Below are 13,142 nucleotides of genomic sequence, written 5' to 3' on the forward strand. Positions count from 1 at the left end.
TATTATTAAACTTTTTAGTTACTTTCTTGTAGTTTAGTATACTCTCGCGTTAATTTTCAGAAATGATTCCAAGAACCAAAGACAATGCTTTATTATCAGTAATAACACGGCAATCATAGAGAACTTAAATTTCGCGCATATCTGATCACCCCCCAAAAACCATTTCATATTTCGCAAGACTAAAGTAGAGTTTGAATCTCGGGATGTCAGGGGCAATCATCGAATGTCACAGAGGCGTCTTCACCGATTGAATGCGTTGCAGCAGCTGATTTTACGGAAAGAAGCACTTAAAGCCCATTATTTACATAAAATACAAGGTACACCTAATCTGACTGATTTAATTATTGGTACAACACTTCGTCCACCATCCAGGTAACAGCAGGAATAACTACTACTTAAATTGTCCAGGCTATTAACATCCCAAGTCACAACGCTAATTTATAATCTTGGCCCCATTTAATTCATTTCACGTGAATTTAAGACATCTTTATACTAGTTATAACTATTATTATTATTATTATTGCACCACACGTATTCAGGTAGCCATTTCAGGATTAACGATGAGATATTTTAAGAATCAGAAAATATGTTGATCAGCCAGGGATGAACCATGACATATTAAGACAATATATTTCTATTTTGGATTCTGAGGAATCACAATTTTGGGGATGGGTACATACAACAACAACACGTTCTATATTAGACAAACATTTAATAAAATTACTTGTAAGTATTCAAGGATACAGTCTGATTTATAATTAAACATATCACTGAAATAAAACTCTGGCTAGTAAAATATTAATGTTTTATGATTGACATTGAAATAAAAGGTAAAACTTAACAGTTGATTTGAAATGACTTACACCTGAAATGGTCAGTATAAAACTGTGAAACATGTTTCAATTATTTTACTACAATCTTCAATACAGTTGTTAAACTGCACAACTAAAACAAGGCGTAACAATTAAATGTAATACTCCTAGTAAGGAAATGATGATGATTAATTTTGCAAATCTTTGAATCGAGTAAGATGAACATTTACCATAAAACACACTTATAAACACATCTGAGACTCAATTGTCTTTTTCACTATTGCTACTACTACTACAAATACTACTGCTACTACTGTAGAATTAATTCGCCAACTTTACAGACGCACTTTACGTCGCATCCTTTTGTATGTATTCTACGATTAAAAATTAGAACATAGGAAGATAGAGTGCCTACGTGTACACTAGTCAACACTGTCATACTTTCTCTATATGAAACGACATGCTGAATGTAAATAAAGCAGAATTAGTTGATCATCATACTATCCATCCATACAATACTGTCATAACTCTATCACTGAGTTGTAGTGCGTTATGTTCATCGATACTACCATAAACCATAGACACTATCATAACTCTATCAATGGATTGTAGTGCGTTATTTTCATCGATACTACCATAAACAATAGACATTATTATAACTCTATCACTAAACTGTAGTGCATTATTTTCATAGATACTACCATAGACCATAGACACTATCATAACTCTATCAATGGATTGTAGTGCGTTATGTTCATCGATACTACCATAGACCATAGACACTATCATAACTCTATCAATGGATTGTAGTGCGTTATTTTCATCGATACTACCATAGACCATAGACACTATCATAACTCTATCAATGGATTGTAGTGCGTTATGTTCATCGATACTACCATAGACCATAGACACTATCATAACTCTATCAATGGATTGTAGTGCGTTATGTTCATCGATACTACCATAGACCATAGACACTATCATAACTCTATCAATGGATTGTAGTGCGTTATTTTCATCGATACTACCATAGACCATAGACACTATCATAACTCTATCAATGGATTGTAGTGCGTTATTTTCATCGATACTACCATAGACCATAGACACTATCATAACTCTATCAATGGATTGTAGTGCGTTATGTTCATCGATACTACCATAGACCATAGACACTATCATAACTCTATCAATGGATTGTAGTGCGTTATGTTCATCGATACTACCATAGACCATAGACACTATCATAACTCTATCACTGAATTGTAGTGCGTTATTTTCATCGATACTACCATAGACCATAGACACTATCATAACTCTATCAATGGATCGTAGTGCGTTATTTTCATAGATACTACCATAGACCATAGACACTATCATAACTCTATCAATGGATCGTAGTGCGTTATTTTCATAGATACTACCATAGACCATAGACACTATCATAACTCTATCAATGAATTCTAGTGCATTATTTTCATAGATACTACCATAAACAATATACACTATCATAGCTCTATCACTGAATCGTAGTGCGTTATTTTCATAGATACTACCATAGACCATAGACACTATCATAACTCTATCACTGAATGGTAGTGCGTTATTTTCATAGATACTACCATAGACCATAGACACTATCATAACTCTATAACTGAACTGCAGTACGTCTATTGACATCAGGTAATTCTGCACTACCCTATTGTCAATATTGCTGTACTTGCTGCACTATAGTACACTACATGGTGTAAATGTAGTGCACTGCTCCTGCACGATTAGTAATGTTTCGTTGAGGTCGTCACCAGTCCATAGCAATATTGAGATTCGTATAGGAATTCCTCTTTTTCTTGAGTGTACACCATCTCGTAATATACACACAATTCAAGTCACTTCAAGGTATCACTAAGTGTATAGCCGGTAAACCCCGTTCGTGTAGAGTTTGCTAGTTTCGTATTATCCAAACCTGTATCATCACTATTTCCAACCTGTTCCACGCCTTGCACTCTCGTTTCTTCTGACCTTTTATCTTTAGTATGTTACAAAGTATATATGTGTATATAACTGGGGGGTGGGGGGCGAGAGACCGAGTGGTCTAAAGCGCTCTCCTTTAATACTGGCCGCCATGCATAGCCTATCGTGTGGTGCTGAAAAATGGCGTTAAACTCAACAACAACAACAACAACAACAACAATATAATTGAGGGGCAGCACTCATCTGATAACCGGAAACTTTTCATATGAAAGGTCCTCAAAGCATGTGATCGAACAGCATAAACGTGGACCTGAAGGCCACGACATGTAACAATAGAAAAGGGATTACTTTTTGGAACTTCTTGACATGTATATATATATATATATATATATATATATATATATATATATATATATATATATATATATATATATATATATATATATATGAAGCCATAATTGACGTTATATGATTACACATTTACAGGTTTTGAAACATTTTTGACCTACGGCCTGTTTGACATAAAATAAATGTACTGGCCAAACGACTGTGCAAATGAAAATCTAATATATAATTTGCATATCATAATGCAATTAAAACACCTGTTGCACCGTGATTAAGTGTTGTTGTATGGGAAATTGGGGATGTAACTCTAATTTACATTGTGATGTAATGTTGGGGATCAGGATTTTAATTAGATTGGAATCAAAATGAAACAATATGCATTTGGTTGGATAGAGTAGATACAATGAAAAATAAAATAGTTTCAATAGCGACAATAAATATAGGCGTTTTTTTTTTAAAAACAGTTTGTCTTCTAAGTTAGTATTATGCGTGTGCATATCCAAAACCCAAGGCCCCAAAATATTTTTTTTTTTTCTCCACGATATTTAATGGGAAGAAATAAACTTTTTTCCGAAAACTTCAGTCTCCATTTATTTATATTTATATTGTCTCGTCTGGTGGCATAATTATTTGACCATGCATCTGAACCTTGATTGACCACACTGGTCAAGATACTTTACCCCAACTGGTCATCATCACATTAAGTCTTACATGTTTGGATCCGCGGTTAAACTCCACCTAATCAATCACATAATATTTAATTTCGTACACGTAAGCAAGGCAATTAAAGGCCGAATTTGTAAGAACGCAACTTCATCTAGGTGATGCACCGACTTAGCAATTAAATTATCAACAAATTGTACTGCAGTTGTTGTTGGCCTAACGCCATTTGTTAGAGCATAATATACTATACATGGCGGTCAGTCTAACTGGTGGAGGAACAACCAAAAAAAAAGCCCGAAAGAACCACCCACCTACAGGAAGCTACTGGCAAGCTCACTCACATACCACATTGGCCGAGCTTGAACTCTAACACGCGGACAGTGGTGAGATGGCATGGTGTGGTAAAAGCGAGAGCTTTAAGCTACTCGGCCATCCAGGGCTCTGATGAAGACAATGATGTATTTCAAATTAAGTATGTTTTAATTTTTTCTCTGATCTTCTTATAACAAAGAGGACATATAGATGCTTTGTTGGAGCAATTCGAACACAGGCAGAGGTGCGTGCATGGTAACAACAAAATATCTCTTTTGGCCACTCTACACTCAACACATTGCATACTTTGCCGAAGTCGTTCATTCTCTTGGATGAGACTTTGCACAGGATCTGTAAAGGACAAAGCAAAATTATTTTACAGTCTGAAACGGCAGATCAGGCTTAAACAATTCGTAATTTTGAACGAACATCAAGTGTTTCCTCCTTCTCTTTGAGAAAATAATTGTCATCAGACTGTTTCTTATTTTAAAACATATATGTTAAAGTGATGAGGAGTAAAACAAAAATCAATGAAAGTTGAATGTCAATCCAATACTGGTCCGTTGAATGGTATCATAACTCAATGAAAAATGGCGTGTGTTCTAATGGATACTTAACCATATCCAATTATTTTTTGCAGTCATACAGTAATCTGTGTATTCAATTACCATTTAAAAACGACGGATCAAGTTTCAATACCACAGTAAGATAATAAATTCGATCCCATGAAGAAATATAGCAGATATTCCTCTGAAAAACTGAAAACTAAAATAATTATCAAGTTGACGTAATTTGTAATTATGTATCTATATGGTTTACTGTAAAACAGAACAATCGTGGCTATATAAGGCCGAGTAAAACTTAAGTAGTAATTAAATGCACTGAGCATAGTTTAATTGGGTCATTTTTGAAAGCAGAAATGTGTTAATTTGTACATTAACACGTTCATAAAAGCCATGCTATAATAGTAAAGAATTGTAAAACAAGAGACCAAAGTGGTGGGAAATCAATCGCATTACTAATTGTCGCCTATCAGCTAAATTGAAGAGCAATATGCCAGGTAATCTCAGTTGCTAGAAAGTAGTCCGACAAATTGGCTGTCAAAATTTAACAGTTTTATATTAAACTTTTCTTTGTAAAATACCACTTAGCAGAATTGTATCATATTTGATTCATAGCATCCAAGCAAGTTTAAAACGTGGCTCATGAAAAAACTTTAACGTTTAAGATGGCTGCTCTGATGATTGACGTCGCTACATCGCCAAAACCTCAACTCTGTATTTGTAATATATAATATATGGATATTTGTACCGTATTTAAGAGAATTACACATTGCATCATTCTTGACAGTTTTAAATTTAACACCTAGGGACAAAGTTTCTAACCGCTCCAGTGACCTAGCTGTTAGAGCTTCCGCCTCGGATGTGGGAGGTCGTGGGTTCGATCCCCGGCCGATTAATACCAAAGACTTATACAAATGGTACTAAAAGCTGCCTCGCTTGGCGCTCAACATTAAGATGTTAGTGTTAGGGCTGGTGGGCCTGGTGTCAGGATAATATGACTGGGTGGGGCATCATGATACATGTCTGCGGCATGATGCCCCAGTACTAGACATCACTATAAACTGCCACACTGCAGACATCGTAGTGATATGACTGAAAATTGTTTAAAGCTACGTTAAAAGTCACACACACAGGCACACACACACACACACAGTTCCACATTTTTCAGATTTGTTTTGTTCCATTCTACCAATGATCTTTCCTGACGTCCAGATTAAAAGTTAATAAGAGTACCAGCAAGATAACCGATGGTGACTGAAATGGAAAACGCGTGACAAGTGTTGTCTTTTATAAATAATGAAATAGGTAAGAACCTTTATTTCGTTTATAGACAACATATCAATACATACTTTTCATTTTACATCTCGGGAATAAAAGAGGAAACAGTAAGAAACAAATAAGGTTGACAACTTGAGATTTTGTTTATGTAACGATGTTGGACGTCAAAAGGACAATCCTAAACAGCAACCATTTGTGACAACCCACCTGTCACACCTACTGGGATGCTAACAATCAAGATGGGACAAGAACTGCCAAATAGCTTCTCATAATATGTTGCGTAAAGGTTTCTTTTTTTGACTGAAATGTGTTGTAATTTGTACGGACCTGATAGACGTAGAAAATATAATCTTTCCTGGGTTTAATATATTTTGTTTGCTAAATTATGCAAGAGCGGTGTGGCTAAGAGATCTCACAACGTTTGTTAAGCCATTTGTATACATCAAATTTGGTCCGATTCTGCTGCAGAGGTTTTGAGAAGGATTCATTTAAAGGTGCTTGTGCCTTCAAAAAGAGCTGGCATACCTGATGGCAAAATGATATAATTTAAAGAAGAAATTTGTTTAAAGGCCAATAGGTATTAAAGTACAACCATATTATAGAATAACTTTCTGATGTCCCTTGACGATCGTTCTTTTCAATGGCGTCACCTTCGTGTGTATATATGTCAAGTGACTAAATGCAAGGATGAAGGCTGTGACATTTAGTGAAACTTTATCAAATGACCGTTGAAAACAAATGAGGCTAAATATTTGTTTGTCAGCCTCTAACAGCTTCCTTGTCTGTCGGTGATTAAGTGACAATTATTTACGTCGGAAATGATTTATGCCATATGTGTATGAAGTAATTAAAACAGTTTGTTACATCGATCATGTATGAATGGAAGGTAGCTTAAGGTGTAAAAATGTGAAGGCCTTGATTTATATTTTTTTTACTCACGATAAAGTGTTAAAAAGAGTTTTCTACTTTTTGTTGCAACTTAAAATGTATCCAAGTAAAGTTACGGACGCGAGGAACACAATACAAGAATATCTGGGCCTTAATGTCAAATCGTATGTTGCAAATGCTGCAAAACGAATGACGTTCATCCCATGGTGAAAAGGTTGAGTAAGCATCTAACATAATGAAATGCATTAGCGTTGTAACGATTGATAAGATGCATAAATTAAACACATCAAGGTGTTTTATAAATATAAAAGGTAAATACAAAGTTCCTTCAACCTAATCCTTAGTGCACATTTTCTATAGTTGTGCCCTTCACACCAAGGGTAAAAGGGCAAGTGTGCGTGTCTCACACTGAATTACCTTTGCCACGTAATGATTGATTCCAAGTAAGACGAAAATCCATTGATATTCTTTAAACCAGATGACTCAAACGCAAACTTAAAATCTTTCATAACATTACAACTGGTTCAAGCCCCGCCCTGCCTAACATATCTGACTCCGCCAGCTGTTAGTGGCATTAATCGCTATAACTTACGTAATGCAAACAATTTCCAATTTCCACAGGCTAGAACAAGTCTTTTTACAACTCGTTTCTTCCTTCGGCAATTCGAAAATGAAATACATTATTTTTTGAGACTCGATAAACAGATTCCCCTGATAACTTCAAAAGCACACTAAATACTCGTCACACTTAAGTTTCCAGATTCTTTTATTGGGGTAGAATGAAATTGTAAATTCTTCAGGCCCGACTTAAATAAAATTGCTGTTCACTTAATCAACATTTATTTACAAAGAATATAATCCGATCACCGCTTTGTAGATGTGGATCCACAGAACGGACACAACACTACTTCTTATCTTGCGTTTATTACAAAGAACATCGCATCGAACTGTTTCAATCCCTCACACCATATAGTAATTTAACATGAGATACTTTCTTCTGTTGTGATACCACGCTTCTGTCTAAAGTGAGCATTTTTGATGACGTTCATAAATTTCTTGAAAAGTATAAATGATTTACTTAAGCGCACATTACTGTAACACATGCACATCCACCTGCCGTGAAAAGTTACAAACAGTAATTTTTATATGTTGTTCCAAATTATTCTCATTCCCATCTGCAAGGACAAGCTTTAGAAGTCATCACTGTTCACTTTTAATCTTTTCTTTTGTTTTGTTTCATGTATTATGTTGTCTTTGTTATTCCCTTTTCCTTTATCATTTGTTTCTCAACTTTGTACACCATGTCTGATACATTTATAACTGACAATCTCGAATTTTAACTTATTTCTTTCATTAGCCTCGTCTTTCTCCTACTTCTTGTTGTCTAACCTACTGCTTTGTATACCTTGGGAAAATGATGATGTTTAACTAAGATGTTCTTTACTTAAATTGTTAATAAATTTAGTTTTCTTTGTCACAAAAACTTAATGTAATCTCCAATTGCAAATTTATGAACTAAAATGTTATCACTTTACACAACCCATCCAGTGGTTTAGGAAATACGTGTACACGCAAATAACAAAAACTGTAACCAAAACCTTAACATCAATATTCGCCGAACTCCACCTTGATCCAAAGGTCAAAATGATGCATGTCAGCAAGAATGAAAATCTAGTAAGAGAACTTATGACATATATGCAAAAGAAAACGTTCGTTTCTCTTCCAACTAAAGTGTACTCGATATAAGCAAACACGCAAGTTGCATGACACGGGCATTTTCTTTGCATTCATAACAACATTCACTAGATAAGGAAAAATCATTCCAGTCAATAATATTCCTAACTACATTGTCATACCTCTTTATTAAAGCTGATTTATTGGTTAATGGGACAAGGATATATATATGACATACTAATTTAGCTTGCAGACAAACGTTATAGTTATGGTATACAGATATGCATGACTCTAATTTACCTGAAATTATAATTTCCTCGATTTTTGGCGTCATAGGCTCCTAAATTCTTAGCAATTAAGATTATGAAGTTTCTTCAGGAGAAAAGCGTTTTGGTTTTAAATTTTTCTTTAGCTTTTATCAGTGGCTAAATTATGGAATGTTTTTTGAAAACCCGTTTAACTTTATCATTGAACATATGAAATATCATAAAATAAAACGCAAGTTTTTGAGGCACATTAATTTCACCAAACATACCAAATTTGCTTGCAGAGATTTTATATTTTAAACTGTAGTCGAGACTTCATAACTAATTCTCTGCAAATATAGTTCTGGACATGAACAAAGATTTTCTTATAAATATGTCCCTACTAAAGCAATATAAATATACAATTATTAACAGCAAGTAAATACTAATAATGAGATCAAGAATATCTGACCCTTAATGCCTTTATCCCACTTTTGTCATTGCACCATATATTCTGACCATATGACTTTAATGAGCACAGCATATATTATGCACTGTAATTAATCTGAAATGGTAGTATTACTGAAGTAATACATTGTATTTACATTGTCTTTTATAATAATTGACAGGATTACCGGGCTACAATGCTGTAATTACAAAATCGTAAAATTATTAAATCATGTGCCACATAAACAAGCAACTAATTTCCTTATGTTTTAGACCTTATTCGGAAAATAACAAGTTAGAAAACATTTTAAAACTATTTTAATAAAAATCATTATATATGAGAATAGATGCACAAATTGTTCATCTGTTCAAACCATAATGGTCACCGTTGCTACGGATTAGTAACTTTAGCTTTACACTACATGCTCGGGTGATAAATTCAAACTAAATATTAATTTTTGGTGAAGTTTTGAAACTAAATGAAATTATGCTGCTTGTTTTAATGACAGTCGATTAACATGTATACCTATTTATAACTGAGTCAGTAGAATCTTGGTTTTCTTATCAGTTAGAATTTATTACAGAGTACACGTTCTGCTCTGCTTATTTGGATATCACATGGTCAAAATACCTGGTGTGCTTACCAAACAGGGAATATAAACCTTAATTTTGCAATGGACGTGATAATTTGACGTTGTACATTGATTATAGGCACATTAAATATAAATAATTGTTTCAAGAACTATGATCTCTCCAGCTGTTTGTACCAAGATACTTAATTATCTCAAAGCGATGCAATATTGATGGTCTGATTTCACAACTATTTTATTAACTACTATTTTAATAAATGCTTCTATTTTATGTTTTCTCCTTAGTTTGTAAACTGCACATTCATTTATTGTACATAGATACGTTGATTCCTAAGATTGTATATTATACAATTATGCATATTAAACAGGTATGTTCTGCACCTATACGGACTTTTGGCAAGACAAAAATGCATAGATTAACACCAGTATCCTGGTATACAATATCCCCGATAGTTCCCTTACTTTGCATTAATAGGTAAATGGCGAAGTAAATTCATCTACATGAACATATGATACTTTGCACAATACTTATATTATTAAATTGATAGATGCTAATCTCATGACATTCCGGACATGTTACTGCCAACCCCAAAGCCGTTAAGAGAGAAGAAAAGTGTGATTAGAGTGAGAAAATACTTGACTTCTTTACATTCTCATTGGTAACTATTTTAACATCGCTGCAATACAGGTATTCTGCCAATGCTGGCTGTCGCGAAAATGTTTGCTACGTAACCATAAAAATGGGAAAGCCTTGCTAAAATCTTTAAGATGAAAAACCCCTCTAAACAAGGATGACTAAGAACATTCCAAAATCCAGGCTTTTGTAGCATTATTTTCATGAAAGGACAGTAAACAAAACAAATAATAAGACTGCATAATTTTGGATAAAAGAATAGCACCATACGAAAATATGGCTGAAAAGTGGAAACATCTTACCATTCCTCTGAGTACGCGTGCTAGTACTTGGTGTGGGTGAATGATTTATTTGCCCATAGGCTACAGTAGTAAGTTCAGCACTATTTTCTTTATCCAGAATTATTTCCATTATATCCGTGGATGTATAGTCCAATTTTCCTTTAATTAAATAAAACGTCAATTATAGTGGTGGGTGACAAGATATTTAATATTACATAAGCCTATCTGAAATAAAATCATGGGATCACTCACACTAAACAATAAGAACAACCAGGGACATATAATCTATTAATAAGAAAAATAACGCACATTCAAATTCCAAAACATTACGTCAGTATGTGTTTGGTTTAAATAAAAATGGGCATTCATTCGTCACAGAACCCTACTTCAAAATATATGTATATACTTTACGGAAATATATGACAGGCGACAGACAAATAGAAAAACCCTTCGAAAGTTATAAACGAGAGTTTAGCATGTCGTGTGAATGTTGAAAATAGCAGGGGTTAATTCTTACAATTGTGCGAATATAATTTGCATATTCCCTGGTCAGTTCATGTTGTTTACCTTGATAGGTATTCAGTAATATATGCAAATGTGTCAGAGGTGTTGTTATAACAGACAGTTATCCAGTGTTTAAGTGTATGCAGCATGACACCATTACCAAAGAAATATCAAAGAGGTCTACAAAGTCAGCTATAGAGTGAAAGGTGCACAAGAAAGGAAGTCGAAGAAAGCCGATTGCGACGTAAGTTTGTGGAATGATTCGAAATACTAACAAACATCACAAAAGTCTTATTGCGATCTTAAATGTCAGATTGCAAAGCACATTTGTCGAAATAAATTAGGATTTAATTTCGCTTCTGCAGTATGGTTAGAAGAACGAATTATTTACTCATCCAGGTAAAATAACTGCAAAAAAATGAAGGCAGAAGTTTAGAAATTGCTCTTAACACAATAAAGAAAAGACGAGAAGACAAGTACTGAATTTAAATATACTTTTATATTGAAAACTTCAAAGAAATTAAATCAATTATATTTATTGCATTAATAAATCGGAGTAAGAAGATAAACAATAAGCATCGTTTGGTAAAATGCTGGAAGAGTAAAAAGATGACAGATCACATAATTAGAGGAATATATTTTGATGCATTTAAACAAAATAATTATATATATATATATATATATATATATATATATATATATATATATATATATATATATATATATATATATATATATATATATATATACATCGGTTAAATAAATGTGAAAATTGAAGATATAAAGTGTAAACCTTGATAACGATTGGTCAACCAAGGGAAAAATATAGACATGCCCAAGAAGAAAGGGCAATGCAAACTCTGTTATCTTTTTAGTTTCTTTTCCAAGAGAGAAACAACGGATGTAGAAACAGTGAAACACTGTATAGCTGATGAACACTCTAATGTCCAGCATCGTGGGAAATGGATGTTTACAACAAAATGAATATAAAGAAATCTGATGATACCTGACAGTTTACGAATTTATGCACAAAGGCACAAAATGAATGCAACGAAAATATATTTCTATGGACAAATATGAACGAGTTTTGTGGATGGAATCCTGCACGACCTTGGGAGTGAAATATATCCATCTGACAAAACGAGTTCATATTTTCCCATACAAATTCAGTAACCTTATTCTACCTAAGGCTTGAATTATAGGAACAAAATACACTACAATAAAGAATGTAACTGAATGTATGTCGTATTTCAAAATAAATACACAAGAGCAGATTCATCACTACACAACAACAACATTATTAATGCGCACATAATTCCGCCAATATAAATTCTCGCGCTATACATAACTTTTGAGAGAAAAGGTCGTTTTCGTCTACTTAAAATTGGAATTTAGATTCGTATTGTGACAACATTTCCATTTGTTCTGGATTGAATAGATTTTTGGGCATTTTTAATCGATTCTACGAAATTTCGTGATTATTGACTGGATTCATCTGTGCAAATTGAATTAGCGAGGAAGAAGCGTGTTGACATCTGCAAGTGTATTTCTGTTCTGTCATTGAATATTTGAAATCATAATGTTGGAAACATATGAAGTCTTTCAATTGCAAGTATAAAAAGACGCTATGGAATTTAATGTTCATTTTGAGTGCAGTAAGGCGGTTATGATTGAAATTACAATTTCGAAACCCATGACATAGCTCATGTAATTCAGATTTGCAGAAATAAGAAGGAAAATTCAGGATGTAAAACTGTCAGTATATTGTTTTGCCATTATTAGTACCAGCTAAAGAAAACAATTTATACCTTGTCACTTGCATGCTATTTGTAGGTACCCAGCAATTTTATGAACTATGTCTTCTCCCGCCTAAATCCGAAACATTGTATCAAAAACGTTAACGCGGAATGTGAATGTAGCAAAGCAGGTGGT

General features: G+C 33.7%; 1 protein-coding gene across 9 annotated transcripts in view; it reads right to left on the bottom strand.

The window, feature by feature from the left end:
• Positions 1-692: 692 nt before the first annotated feature.
• The window catches only part of LOC149786508 (putative inhibitor of apoptosis), an 80,599-nt gene continuing 68,149 nt past the window's right edge, over positions 693-13,142 (bottom strand). For all 9 annotated transcript variants that reach the window (XM_089976995.1, XM_089976993.1, XM_089976996.1 and 6 more), the window contains 2 exons: positions 10,728-10,865; positions 693-4,457 (listed from right to left, as the gene is read on the bottom strand). In XM_089976995.1, the coding sequence (XP_089833121.1) occupies positions 4,258-4,457; positions 10,728-10,865 (338 nt within the window). In that variant the 3' untranslated portion in view covers positions 693-4,257. The remainder of the gene's footprint in view (positions 4,458-10,727; positions 10,866-13,142) is intronic.

The sequence above is a fragment of the Sinohyriopsis cumingii genome, chromosome 12 (genome assembly GCF_028554795.1).
Source record: "Sinohyriopsis cumingii isolate HCF-2022 chromosome 12, ASM2855479v2, whole genome shotgun sequence".
Taxonomy (NCBI): Eukaryota; Metazoa; Mollusca; class Bivalvia; order Unionida; family Unionidae; genus Sinohyriopsis; species Sinohyriopsis cumingii.